Consider the following 14,257-nt stretch of genomic DNA (forward strand, 5'->3'; position numbering starts at 1 on the left):
TAAGTTTATCATAACTAAGCTAAAACTGAAAAATAAAGGAAACAATTGATCCACAATGAAGAATCATGGTTCTTTTTACTTCTTAGTTCCTCATTGTTAACCATCTTCCTCCATGTTAATAATCTCATCATGGTCTTCTTCATTATCTTCCCAAAAAGTTCCCCGTTCTGATTTTAATTCACCTATTGAAATATAAATAAAATTTATCATATATAACCGTAAATAAGTATTTAAATGTAAAAATTGCTTTAATAACAAATATTCTTTTACCTTCCATCTTATACCACAGCCAATCTTGAGTGCACATCAGAGATTCCAATGTTTTTGGATGAAGTCGATTACGTTGGATACTCACAAATCTACCTCCAGTGCTAAAAGCTGATTCTGAAGCAACTGTAGACACTGGAATCGCTAAGATGTCTCTAGCCATACACTGCAAGACCGGATATTTGATTCCATTTTTCTTCCACCATGCTAGTATGTCAAAATCATTCGCCCTAGGTAAAAGAATTTCCTCCAAATAACATGTTAACTCTGACTTAACAGTACTAGTCTGAGTGCTATTAGAGACAAACATATCAAATTTATCCAAAGGATCTACGTCATCATCTAAACCATACATCTATGATCGAGAAGTGGATGAAAAATCACTTTGGCCAATAGATTTATCAGCAAATACTTTCAGTTCATACTCTTTAGCCAAATCAAAACATAAATTGCTTACTCGAGTCATTTCGAAGTCTCCAAAAGATGGACCATAAATTTGCGGGAAGTAAAACTGAATCAATTTCATCTTAAACCTTGGATCCAACATAATTGCTACTGCCATTATCCCATTGATCACCATCCAATACTCTTGAAACTTTTCTATCATACCTGATGCCATTTCTCTTATCACATCAAATTTAGATTTACTCCACTCGTTCAATGACAATCTAATCTCACAAATACTTGGAAAAAAAAGATTGGTTGTAGGATATTTTACTCCAGAAAACTTCTCCGTGAAGTTATAAAATATCTTCAATTTATCACACATCTCCCTTGCCAACGACCAATCTTCTTCACCGGGCAAATACTTATATTGTGGCTCTCGTTGCTTTAGGCGAGTGAAGACCCTTTGATACTTAATAGCAATATTAAGCATCATATATGTAGAATTCCATCTAGTCTCACAATCAAGGACTAGCTTATTTGTACATGCAATATTTAACTGACGGGCAGCCTCTTCGAATTTTTCAACTCGTTTTGGTGTTGCTTTCCAGTAAGAAACACTATTACGAATCAACTCGATTTCCCCTTTAATCCCTTCTAATCCTTGCTTGACTATGAGAGCTAGTATGTGCGCACAACAACGCATATGAAACAAATCTCCACCCAATAGTAATGAGTTACTTGACAATTTTTCCAAGGTATTTTTGATCATAAGATCATTAGTGGTGCAATTATCAACAGTAATAGTAGATATCTTACCATCAATATTCCAATCCAACAGACATTCCATGAATGCTTCCGAGAGGACCTCAGCTGTATGTGGACATGGAACATACATAAACCTAGTACAGATAACACATGTATTAGCAATAGAAAAAACATCTACATAAAATATATAGGTATATGTATTCATACCTGATAATTTGGCTTTGTAGGATCCATGAATCATCGATAAAATGAGATGTAATGACCATGTATCCTTTCTTTTGTTTACTGGTCCACATATCAGTGGTTAATGCAATTTTTCCTTGATGTTTCTCTAAAAGCTGCATTATTTTAACTTTTTCTTTATCGTATATTTTGAAAATGTCATTTTTAATGGTGTTTCGGGATACCACCTTAAACAGTGGTTGGAGTGCATTTGAATATCTTCTGAATCCTTCATGCTCGACGATGGAAAGCGGGTATTCATGTAGAATTATCATGTAAGCGAGCTCCTTCCTGGCGAAAGATTGATCAAAATTATATGTTGTAAGCTGGTTTCGCACATCTTTTTTTCTACTCGGAGTAAGTACCGCTTGTCTTATGTCTGTCTGTTTAAGTCGAGGACATCTTTTCATATGATCATGTAGATGCTTTGTCCCATGGTTGCTTTTTCCTCCTAGTATCTTGTTGCAATGATCGCAAACCGCTTTGTCTTCCCCTCTTATTTTCTTTTTTTTTAAAGTGACCCCAGACTATGGACCTCTTCCTCCCTGTTCTTGTTTTGGTAGCTTCATCCTCGGCATCGTCACCATCAGCTGCATTTGGCTGCGCAGTATCATTAGATTGAAGTTGGACGTCATTAGCTGGTGGAGGCGAAGTTGGAGTTGTCCGTACATGGTCTTCATATTGAGATTCTTCAGTTTCGTCTAGGATCGGTGTAATGATCATCTTGTTACGACTTTGGAATCACTGTAACTGTATACACATAAAGAATTAAGATAAAATAAATAGTAAAAGATTCATAATCAGAAAAAGACATTTTATGTATCCATCTCTAAAGATTCACATCATGACCATATACCCACTATGAACTGTGGAGTTAATAAGAAGACGAAACAGCCAACTATTAAATCAAAAATCATTTATGTTCTTATACAGTAAGAAAGAAATTACAAAAAAGTATCACTTGTTTTTTACAAATGTCAATGAATTCAACGAAACATGTGGTCTTATTTGAACATATAGATTCGAATGAGAAAACGTCGAAGCTTCGGTATGGAAATGGATTACAACATGATTTAATTAACATTCCATGATCAATCATCAAAAATATAAGTTATATAGATTATGGATTTATGAGTTATACCTTACGAGCGCCTTTAACCCTAATAAGCATGAACACCGAAATAATAAACAAAAACGATATCTATATATTTTAATTAAACCCTAGATAACATATATATATAATAGGTGTACGGGGCGGGTATGGGGTGGGGACCTAGAATCCCATCCCCACCCCATCCCCGCATCAGTACTTCGGGGATTCCCCGTACCCCGCCCCGTTTCCCGTTTATACGGGTAAAACCCTAACCCATAGGGGTGGATCCCCACGGGGATGGGTTTGGGTGGGGCAAATTTCCATCCCTAAGTTATGGTTCGTATTTGAGTTATTACCAACCGTAACTCACATGCAACCGGAAATTTCAATTTCAATTTCAATTTTCATACAAAACCCTAACTTTTGATACAAAATTAACTTAAATCCAACACGATAAACTAAACCCTAACTGGGTTTTCCAAACATTTTTCAAATCGCTGATTAATCGAAGACGATGAAATTTTCAGTTTTAATGGAGGTTATGGTTGATGGAGGAGAAGAGAACATGAAAAAAAACTGATTTGATTTTTTCTGATTCATTATTAAAAAAAATTGATTTGATTTTGGTTGATTTAAGGTGAAAAGAGTAATCTAGGCAATTTACATCCTCTTTAGGACATCCCCTAACCAACTAAAGGGACATTACTATCACAATGCCGTCTCTCTAATAAACCATGCCGCCCCTATAATAAGCTTGAAAATCTAACGTTGTGAAGACTTGTTAAGGATACATTAATTGGAACGAACCCAAATCAACTAACTCTCCGACTGTTGAACATTCACTAGAACTCCATTACAAAAATCCTAAAATCTGTAGTTTCTTCTTCCTCGTGTTGTTTAATGACAAGATTTCTTCAAAGATTAGATTTCCTATTACGATCCTATAACACAAATTTGGAAACCAGTTGTCATTTTAGGTTTTGCAATACATGTACAAGAGAACTTGGGCTATCACATTTTAGGTTTTACGATCCTTGACTTCGTTTGAGAATCTAATGTAGTTTTAGCTCATCGCAATAAAATACTTATATATCCACTATATTTATCTAATAGCTATGTAGGTGAAACACCAAGATGTTTAAGATTGGTGGCAGTCCATTTCATCCCTTATGCACTAAGCCCGCAATTACGTTTGGGCAACTGGTGGATTTTTTTAAGACTCGAAATACATCGGATAATTCTGTCAAATAAACACTAGGCTTTGGATAAGAATCGAGGATTGATGGTACAAGTGTGAGCTGTAAGTTGTGATCAGTCAAGTAACATGGTTTTTACTTTTGGGTTTCAAAATTTTGAGATTGAAAGAGTGACTTTAGTTTGTCTCTTGAAGCTTTACCATTTTGAGCTTCCATCCAAAACTGAGACTCAACAAAGCTGATTTTTACAGAATTCACACGGAGAGCCAGAAAACAAAACCATATCTGGGTTTCTACATGGTGGCGAATTCCTGTCTTTGTTTGGTATTTTCATCGACAGGACAGCACCATTAATTAGAATCTCTGTTTTAAGCTGTACAAGAACAAAAACATCTCAAAAAATACATAAAAAATGACATTTTAATATGGAATGGAAGGATTTTATACTAATAATTATACTAAAGATAGATAGAATCATAGATACGGTTATAGATGTTTGGATGATTGATTGCATATTGAAATCCATATTATGAGCTCCTCCTGATAATCAGATTATCAACCTCTAAACAACTTCCAAAAACCCCTAACTAAAAACTGAAATTAGTTAAACCCTAAAACAAAATGGAAAACTAGCTAGAAAGAAACATCAAAAGACAACAGCAACAAACTTCAAAAACCACCTTCCATTTCCATTAACTTCTTCTTTCATTCTTCAGTTGAGTCGAGAAACCTCGATCTCTAAAGTATAGGGCCCCTTGTCTTCTTCTTCTTCAGCTTTGGGTTTAGGATCATTCTTCCTTTCAGCATAATTCTTGATTTCTTCAGGTGTGAGTTTGGTAATGAATATCCTTTGAATACTGTCTGATATTCTGATGCTAGGATCAAGGTTAATTTTTAAGTTAAGGAAGTGAGGATTCATCTGAATAATGAACTTCTTCATCCCATACTTATGCTCAAAACGAGCAGCGCCAGTTTCCTTATTTTCTTGGGTTACTTCGATCTTTATAAACTTGCCATCAAAACTGGTCATAACAAAATACCCTATGGCATGACAATCCATTGTGAAATCAATAACATTTGCATGTTCAACGGCACTCCACATGGATGTTATCTTCCATAAGTTATCCGATGGATTCAGGTAGTACAACTCAGGGGTTCCAGCTTCTATTGCTGAACCAACAACAAATAAAATAAAAATCAATGTTAAAAACTAAACAACGCAGATAAACAAATGAGAAAGAAAAAAATCAAATAGATTTTCAGAGTGTAAACTAGTATACCTGATTTCTTGAATAGGTGGATTATTGGAGAAGAAGAAGAATCCTAAACTTTGATTTTAGTCTGTACTCTGTAGTGTGTATTTATAGGGAGGCAGGAGATACTAGTTGAGATGATTCTAGTGGCAATAAATTACAGTTTCAGCGTTGTTTGAGTTGGGGGAGAACATCGTGCGTACATTTTCAGTGTATGTAACAGTAGGATTAGTTGAGTGCTCCGGTTCCCATCACTTGACACGTTTAAATCTACTGTATTTACTAGAGTGTTACCTATGTGTGCCAGTCACTGGCCAAAGCTACTTTTTTGAGACTTATGATTGTTACACTGAGTTTATGGGTGAAATGTTGGGATACAAATTTGGAAAAGATGAGAGGCATGCTGCGGAAAACTCAGAGGCATATTACACGAGCACCACCATTATCTAAATTTTTTTTTTTTTTTGTCTCTATAGTCGACTTTCACCGTTCAGAGGAGTACTATGCGAAGGTCTGCCCATTGCACCCCATGCACTAAGATTGTAATTACGATTTAAGCAACTGATGGACATCATATGTATGTAAATTGACGTTTAACCATGCAGAATCTAAGTGAGTAGTGAGGACATCATATGGTTGTTTCAATTGTTTAATAATTATCCTATCTTGACTTCTTTTGAAAAATGAGAATCTATCTTGACTGAGCCTTAACAAACTGGTGCATTTTTTTGAAAACTCAATTCGGTTGGATTTGGACGTAACATGCCATCCAGTATTGTGAGTACAAGACCTGGCACCTAGCAAGCTAATTGGCATGCATGCACTCTTAGTGGATTTTAAACTTCGGATAGGGTTGAAGGTACAGCATTGAGATGTAATTTTTAATGAGTCGTGATTTTCTTGAAATTTTTGTTTGAAGCTCAACATATTTTCTTGAACAAAAACATATCAACAAATTCACTGCAAGACATTTTAATATGGAAATGGAAGGATTTTGCTCAATATATTAAAGATAAATTGATATTCTTAATTGTTTGATGTAGATTGATGATTACATTTTGTGATCGATATAATAACCTCCTGATGATCGTTAAACAACTTTCAAAAGCCTCTAAGAAATTACAAAAAGACATTAAAACTGGACTAAAAAAAAAATCTAGAAAGAAATTTCAAAAGAGAGCAGCAAACTAACATAAAAGCCAAGGACTAGACCACTACTAAACGAAAATTCAGACAACATTTGTTCTTCATTTCTTCATCAGGTTTGAGTTAAGACTTAATATTAAACGTTGAAATATATAACTCCTTAGTTTCTTCTGCTTTGGGTTTAGAAACATGCATCCTTCCGGTCTTGTTCTTGATTTCTTCAGGTGTGAGTTTAGAAACATGCATCCTTTCAGCATTATTCTTGATTTCTTTATCATTTAGTGTTGAGATTATTAGTCCCACATTGTTGGGTTGTCTAAGATCTTGCAGTTTATAATCTCTTAGGGTCTCTCCACTCATTGGTTTTGAGTTGGATGCCCATATTCTAACATGGTGTTTCCTATATTATTTACTGATCCTCACGGTACTCAAGCTTATTCCATTCCATGTGTTCACATCTTCATTCAAGTTTTCCGTCTGTAATCCAGTTGACTATTACTTACCGTGATGGTAATGAAGCTCAAAGTGAGCAAGTTTGTGGTAGTGCTCTCACGGTCAATCGTGCCAAACACGTTTGTACAAAACTGTAGTGTATGAACCTACATGTAATACCAATGAAACACTAGTGCATTCACCTACAGCAAGGTATCGTTGCTATTAATCTCACTCCTATTTTTCTTTGATGGCATCTCCAAACTGCATCAAAATCAAAACAGTTCGGCATGAGCTAACCACAAATCTTTTGAAATTTTTTATCAAAAATTACGCCATATCGGCTAGCTCTCGTTCACTGCATCATATCATCGTGAACTAATGAACAAGATTTTTTTATTTTTCTTTCAATTTTCTGTTTGTTGCTCTAGTATCTTCGCTTGTCAACATATACAAGCTAGACTACGTCAACACAGTTGGACGTTCTTGTGGTGATTCAACCCACAAGCAAAGTATATATCAAAATATTTTATTTTCCAAAAGATCCTTTCTGATCTTATTTCGAAGATTATTTTTCATTCACGATTTTTTTTTATGACCATCTTTTTCTTATTGTGGTCGAATTCTAACATACTTACCGTAATGGTAACGAAAATCGAAGTTGTGATAGTGCAAGAACCTTCGCATGCATTATATATATCAAGTCAAATTTTAGATAAAACTTTAATGGTGAATAAACCCATATCCGGCACTCAGTGATATTTCTGACAACAAAGAATATGTGGTGAATCCAATTGGAGAATCTTTGTTCAAATAACGACTGAATGATCCAAGTGCTTCTATACAGTCAACCGCATTCTCATCGCCCTCGCATGATTCCCAGTTGTACAATTCCAGTGAAAAAAATGGATTTTCCGCCCAAGTTGAATTCGCCTACCAAGGAGTCGGAAAGAATACAACTCGATGCAACGTCGACATTTCAGCTAATCAAAGCAACTTCACCGGTTGGAAGCTCTAATTTATTTATCGGGTCAGCGTCCTCTCCATTTTGGTTCGTCTGCCAGTATAGACGGTACATTCAAGCTCAGTCAAAGCTCGTCCAAGTCAAGTTCATATGGTGCAAGACAAAGCTTACAGCCAATTCCATCACCAACTTCATCTCAGCATTTTGCGGTTAATATCCACCGGACACCAAGTTGTGTTTGACACTTGTCCAAGTCAAATCAAGCCCTAGTACCTGTTAAATGTTCAAGTTGCACACTACGATTCTCTACGTGTCCAACTTGAGGGAGAGTATTAGAGTATATATTATGTATATACAAGGTAGCCGAGGTCATCATGTGAAGAAGGACCGAGGCAATCACTTAGCCAAGACATGCCTACACAAGTAGGCCGAGGAGAAGAGAAGATCCGAGGCAACCGTGACTTGAAGGGAAGACCAAGTCAAGTTACCGTGCAACCAAGGCAAGTGAAGTGAAGCGCAAGTTAAAGAATAGGAGCCAAAGTTGTAAGGAAAAAAGTACTAGTATCAAAAAAGTCACTTGTAAGGAAATTGATGTCACATTTTGGAGAAGCCAATGTTACCTTGGAGTCAATCATGAGCCAAAGTTTGGAGAATTTCATTTGTATTTGTTACTAGCAATTCAAAATTTATGGCCCTTTTTTTTTGTTGCTAATTGGATGGACCATATTTTTGTTTTCGAAGCTCAATTTCGTTTTGAGTTCAGTACATTTGTCCAACACTTTAACTGGACTATTTTTGTGTCTCTGTAGTCGGCTTTCACAGTTCAATTGATTGGCTTAGATAGTAAATACTGTAGTGGGTGTTTGATCTTATACAGTCGGGTCCTAAAGCTAAACGTGTCGAATGATGAGAATAGGAGTACACGATCTATCATGGTGTTACATACACAGAATATCCTCCGCAGAATCAATATATTTTTCCTCTCTATAAAAACCACTGGTTTTTTGTTGTCTCATTCCCACACAAACACACACTCTGCAGAGCAGAAACAAGAAAAGTTTAGGGTTTCTTAATTCCTACATTGTAATTAATGGCTTCTTCTTCGTCATCTTCAAAAATCCACCTCTTCAAGAAATCAGGTATACTAATTTACACTCTGAAAATCTATCTTTCTTTTGTTTATTTTTGTGGTGTAATATAAATTTTGTGTGTTTGTTTGATTCAGCAATTAAAGCTGGAACCCCTGAAGATTACTATCTGGATCCATCTGATAACTTGATGAAGATAACATCTGCCTGGAGAGTCGTTGAACATGAAGATGTTCTTGAATTTAGTGTCGATTGTCTTAGCATTGGGGATCTAGTTCTCTTGGGGACACAGCCAGAAAAAAATGAAATTCAAATTGTTGTTGCTTTAGAAAACATGGAAAGGGCTGCTCGTTTTTATCACAAGGATGGAATGAAAAACTTTAGCATCAAGATGAATCTAAAATTCCTCAACGTATATGGTAAGGTCGACGATGGTACTAACAGCGTGCGTTCTGAGAGTACCACTAGGCTGTTCATTAAAAAACTCAAGTTGAAGAAGGAATCATCAGCAGAAAGAATGTCTGATCTGGATTAGTAGTGATAAGTGGAAATTGAAGGTGGTCTGGTCTTTTGGTTTTCAAGTTTGTTGCTGCTGCTGTCTTTTGATGTTTCTTTCTAGTATTTCATTTTGTTTTAGGGTATATTTAATTTCAGTTTTTAGTTACGGGGGTTTTGAAAGTTGTTTAGAGGTTGATAATCTGATGTTCAGGAGGAGCTCATAATATGGATTTCACAAATGTAATCAATCATCCAAACAACTAAACAGTATCTATCTATCTTTATATTATTAGTAAAATCCTTCCATTTCCAAATTAAAATCAATGTGTTGATTTATCTTTTATGTATTTTTTGAGACGCTCTTGCTCAAAAAATTTTGTACAGCTTCAAACAGAGATTCTAATGGTGCTGTCCTGTCTATCAAAATACCAAAATAATACAGACAGGAATTCTCCACCATGTAGAAACCCAGAGATGGTGCTGTCCTGTTGTCTATGCAAATATCAAAATACATACAGAGATTCTCCACAATGTAGAAAGAGACCAGACAAGGTTTTGTTTTTTGGTCTTTGTGTGTATATTATATTTCATATTATAACTTTGTTGGCCTGATCAGTTTTGGATGAAAGCTCAAAATGGTAAAGCTTAGAGACTAGCTAAGGTTGCATCGAAAGCAGATTAACACGTTTTGGGTAATTAATGCAAATTCAAAATTAATTTTGAATGACTGATCACAAATGACAACTCACTGTTGTACGCCTTCAGTTCCTATCCAATGTAGGTGTATGCTACTCATTTTGGATTGCATATGTTAGCTCCTACTAGAACTGATTGAGTCTCATAAAATCCTTTAACCATGTGCTCAAACGTAAGTCTAGACCTAGGCTTATTCATGGACGGAATGCACCCAATACATTTAAGGGAGAATTTATAAAGTACTTCCGTTTTATTGATTTCGTTTTTTTGTTACCCCTATTTTTTAGAAATTTTCTAAAGTGCCCCAACTGTTTATTTTTCCATCCTAGTTAGTCAACACTAGTTTATTTTTTTCAAAGTTTACTTCTTTATCCTTTACTTGTTAGTACGTTTACCTTCTACATCATTTTTTCAATTTGTCGAGCTCGGTTCAGGATCGTGTCATCATTTTCAGGTTCGTTTCATCATTCCCTGAAAGGATTCATCATTCCCAAGTGTCTTGGGGTTTTTGGTTGGTGGAGAATCAATCTTCTACAATATTTTTCCAGTTAGTCGAACCCGGTTCAGGGTCGTTACATCACTTTCAGGTTCGTCGAGCCTAGTTCAGGATCGTTACACCCTCTTTCAGGATCGTCGAATCATTATCTCTTCTCTACCAAGGAGATGTAGTTCAGGGGTTAATAGGACTTTTAATAGGAAAGATAACTGCCACCTAGCACTTAACTGGATGAAATTTTCCTTTTGAATAAAACGGGGTACTTTAGAAAATTTGTAAAAAACGGGGATACTTTTGAAGTGTACATTTCAAAACAGGGGTACTTTGTATACGAACGGGACTTTAGAAGATTAACAAATCTGGTAAAACTAAGTTGTAGATGTTTTCCTAAAGGTTACCGCCTCAAGTATTTCCGGAGAACTAGTTTCCGGTAACCAGACAGAGATTCTCCACAATTAATATAGACAACAGAGATGGTTTTGTTTTGTAGCTCATGAGTGTATTCTGTAAAATCAGCTTTGTTAGAGCAAGGCTATGGGTAGTGTCACCCTTTCAAATGAAAGAGTGCACTACCAATTTGAGCAAATTAGGCTCTCCTATGGGTAGGTTTCAACTCACTTTTCCCTCAAATTCTTCCACACACTCGTTCGGACGAATGAGTAGTTGGGAGTTTCACATTAGACGGGGGACAATCCCCCGTCAGAAAAAAGAAACTTTTAGTGCAAAACGGGAGACAGTCCCCCGTTAAAACCTTTTTTTTTTTCGTTTTTTTCTTTTTTTTTTGACGGGGGACTAACCCCCGTCTATGCAGAATTTTTTTTAGGTTTTTTTGTTGACGGGGGATTGTCCCCAGTCTAAGAAGTTTTTCTTTTTTCTGGACGGGGGACAGTCCCGCGTCTGGTCCAAAATCCATTTTTTTTAACTAAACGGGGGACTGTCTCCCGTGTAGTGTCTTTTTTTTGTATTTGCCCATAGTAGCTTCACTCGTTCATCTGGGCGAGTAGTCTTTCATATGAAAGAGTTAGTCTCCATTTGAACTACCCATAAGATATGCTCTTACCCTCAATTTTAATGAAAACTCAAAATGGTAATGCTTCATAGATAAGCTAAAGGTACACCAAAAGCATAATAACACATTTTAGGCAAATCAATCTGAAAATTCTGAAACCCTAAAGAGCAATGCTGTCGCGCACCATTTTGCGGGTAGTTATCCCGCTTAAGCGGCTTCTTTACGGTTAGATCATGCTAAAATCCCGATCTAACAGCCTTGAACCCTTTAGGAAAAATGGTGGGTCCTTTCCTGAAAGTGGTGGGTCCTTTCCTGGATGCGAATCTAACCGTTGATTTGATCATCTAACGGTAAAGAAACCCGCTTGAACAGGATAACTTCCCGCAAAACGATGCGGGATAGCATTTGTCAACCCTAAAATCATGCTGATCACAGTTGACAGCTCATGCATGCTGTGGGACCGTAGGGGGTGTTGTACCCAGCATGTTACGTCCAAATACAACTGCATTGATTTTTGTAGGAGAGACGAGAATTTTAGAGAGTTCTTCATTTTCATTTCTTTTTTTCCAGAACAACTGAACAAGAGTTATTCAGTTTTTTAAGTAAGTGTTTGCATTTTCTTGAATCTACAAATGTTTACTTTGTTGGGTGTAAATCCCCGTAGGAATGAGGTGCAGATGTTTTACTAAAATTACCGCACCAAGGCCACATGGTATGTACATGAGTCTATCACCAGACACAAGCCCAAATCCCTCGCCTATACTTGGACAACAACCACCGTGTCTTTGCCAGAACAGATCACCCACACAGCATATCTGTGGTTCGATTGCAATGGAATTTTTTTTCGTCGAATGTGCACATTTTGATCTAGCAACGTCACAACTAATCACTGAGGCATTTGAACTGTATTTTGTCAATTTAATTAATAGGAAAAATTTTCCTAACTCAAAATGAATTTGTTGCCATGCTCATCACAATCAATCATGTGGCTCAAGGTTGGGTTGTGAGAATACTATGGTCGAGTAGTGGAAACAAACTTTTCTCTGACTATAACATTGGCTCCGCTATAAATTTACATCCATGTGGGACATTAGAAATGCATCAAATTTCAACGCAAGTAAAACCATAATTGTTGGGGAGGAGTACTAATGTGGACCTTCACGTAGTACATTTTTGGACGCCGAAAGCCAACTTCAGGAACAAAAAAACCTTTATACAATGGTAGTACTAACATGTTCACAGGTCTTCTCGTTTTCCAGAACGAATACGTATTTTCTTGCATTTTGTTATTTTTGTCTCACATAAAAAAAAAAAGAAAATTATACACATGAATTCCCCAAATGAACATGCATCACCTTCTAAATCCAGTTTGAAATTTTCCCTCATTGAGGTAACTTTGTAGCTTCCACCCATATATGACCACTCAATGTAGGCTGTAGCAGTCACGAGAGAGTCTCAAATAAATTTGTACCCCATTGAGCTAAATATCTAATAAAATGATCCACCACCATAAGTCGCACATTGAATAACTCTGAGTTCAATTGATTTTACTATTTAAGTTGCACATTAAATAGTAATTACTGTAGTTGGTACTGATTTTACCGGCACAATCTTCCTAAAACTAAACGTGTCAAGCGATGAGAAGAGGAGTACTTGACAAATCATAGTGTTGCATACACAGAGTACCCAGGCACCAACTCAACAAATATCTCATGTCTTTATTCCTCCTCTATAAATTTATTGTCTCACTTCCTCTCTCTCTCACACACACTCTTCAGAGAAAGAAGAAAGTTTAGGGTTTCTAATGGCTTCTTCTTCTTCTCCAAAAATCCACCTCTTCAAGAAATCAGGTATACTAATTTACACTCTGAAAATCTATCTTCGTTTTGTTTATTTTTGTGGTGTAACATTATGCTTATGTGTTTGTTTGTTTGATTCAGCAATTGGAGCTGGAACCCCTGAAAATTACTATCTGGATCCATCTGATAACTTGATGAAGATAAGATCTGCCTGGAGTGTCGTTGAACATAAAGATTTTTTTGTTTTGAGTGTCGATTTGTTTGCTATTGGAGATCTAGTTTTGTTTGGGCCAGAGGCAGAAGAATATGAATTTCAAATTGCTGTTGTTTTAGAAAACAAGATAAAGGCTGCTCGTTTTAAACACAAGGATGGAATGAAGGTATTTAGAATTAAGATGAATCCAAAATTCATCAAGAAGATAAATGTTGAGGATGATGCTACTTACAGAGTGCTTCCTGAGGACCCCTCAAAGATGGTAAGGGTCATGATTTTCAAACGGAATCAGCAGTAAGAATCTCTGATTTGGATCAGTAGTACTGATGAGGGGAAATGGAAGGTGGTCTAGTCTTTTGGTTTTCAAGTTTGTTGCTGCTGCTGTCTTTTCATGTTTCTTTCTAGTTTTTCATCTTGGTTTAGGGTTTATTTTAATTTCAGTTTGTAGGGGTTTTGGAAGTTGTTTAGAGGTTGATAATCTGATGATTAGGAGGAGCTCATAATATGTAATCATCTATCATCCAAACAACTAACAGTATTTATCTATCTTTATATTATTAGTAAAAATCCTTCCATTTCCATATTAAAATCAATGTCTTGATTTACTTTGTATGTATTTTTTGAGATGTTTTTGTTCAATTTTTTTTTTTTGTACATCTTCAAACAGAGATTTAATGGTGCTGTCCTGTCTATGAAAATACTGTAAAAATCAGAGATGGTTTTGTTTGCTAG

At 36.1% G+C, this 14,257-nt stretch overlaps 3 protein-coding genes across 3 annotated transcripts; 2 read left to right on the forward strand and 1 right to left on the reverse strand.

The window, feature by feature from the left end:
• Nucleotides 1–622: 622 nt before the first annotated feature.
• On the reverse strand, nucleotides 623–2,364 carry LOC113338459 (zinc finger BED domain-containing protein RICESLEEPER 2-like). The gene is made up of 3 exons (XM_026583879.1): nucleotides 2,177–2,364; nucleotides 1,627–1,932; nucleotides 623–1,553 (listed from the first exon to the last, which is right to left on the reverse strand). Exons 1-3 carry the CDS (start codon nucleotides 2,362–2,364, stop codon nucleotides 623–625), a joined length of 1,425 nt encoding a protein of 474 aa, XP_026439664.1.
• Nucleotides 2,365–8,767: 6,403 nt separating this feature from the next.
• Nucleotides 8,768–9,348, forward strand: LOC113338460. Its single transcript, XM_026583880.1, has 2 exons — nucleotides 8,768–8,864; nucleotides 8,951–9,348. Exons 1-2 carry the CDS (start codon nucleotides 8,816–8,818, stop codon nucleotides 9,346–9,348), a joined length of 447 nt encoding a protein of 148 aa, XP_026439665.1. The 5' UTR covers nucleotides 8,768–8,815.
• A 3,919-nt stretch (nucleotides 9,349–13,267) lies between these two features.
• LOC113338316 lies at nucleotides 13,268–14,092 on the forward strand. The gene is made up of 2 exons (XM_026583758.1): nucleotides 13,268–13,362; nucleotides 13,453–14,092. Exons 1-2 carry the CDS (start codon nucleotides 13,317–13,319, stop codon nucleotides 13,821–13,823), a joined length of 417 nt encoding a protein of 138 aa, XP_026439543.1. The 5' UTR covers nucleotides 13,268–13,316; the 3' UTR covers nucleotides 13,824–14,092.
• Nucleotides 14,093–14,257: the final 165 nt, after the last annotated feature.

Source organism: Papaver somniferum, unplaced genomic scaffold, assembly GCF_003573695.1.
Source record: "Papaver somniferum cultivar HN1 unplaced genomic scaffold, ASM357369v1 unplaced-scaffold_19, whole genome shotgun sequence".
Classification (NCBI taxonomy): domain Eukaryota; kingdom Viridiplantae; phylum Streptophyta; class Magnoliopsida; order Ranunculales; family Papaveraceae; genus Papaver; species Papaver somniferum.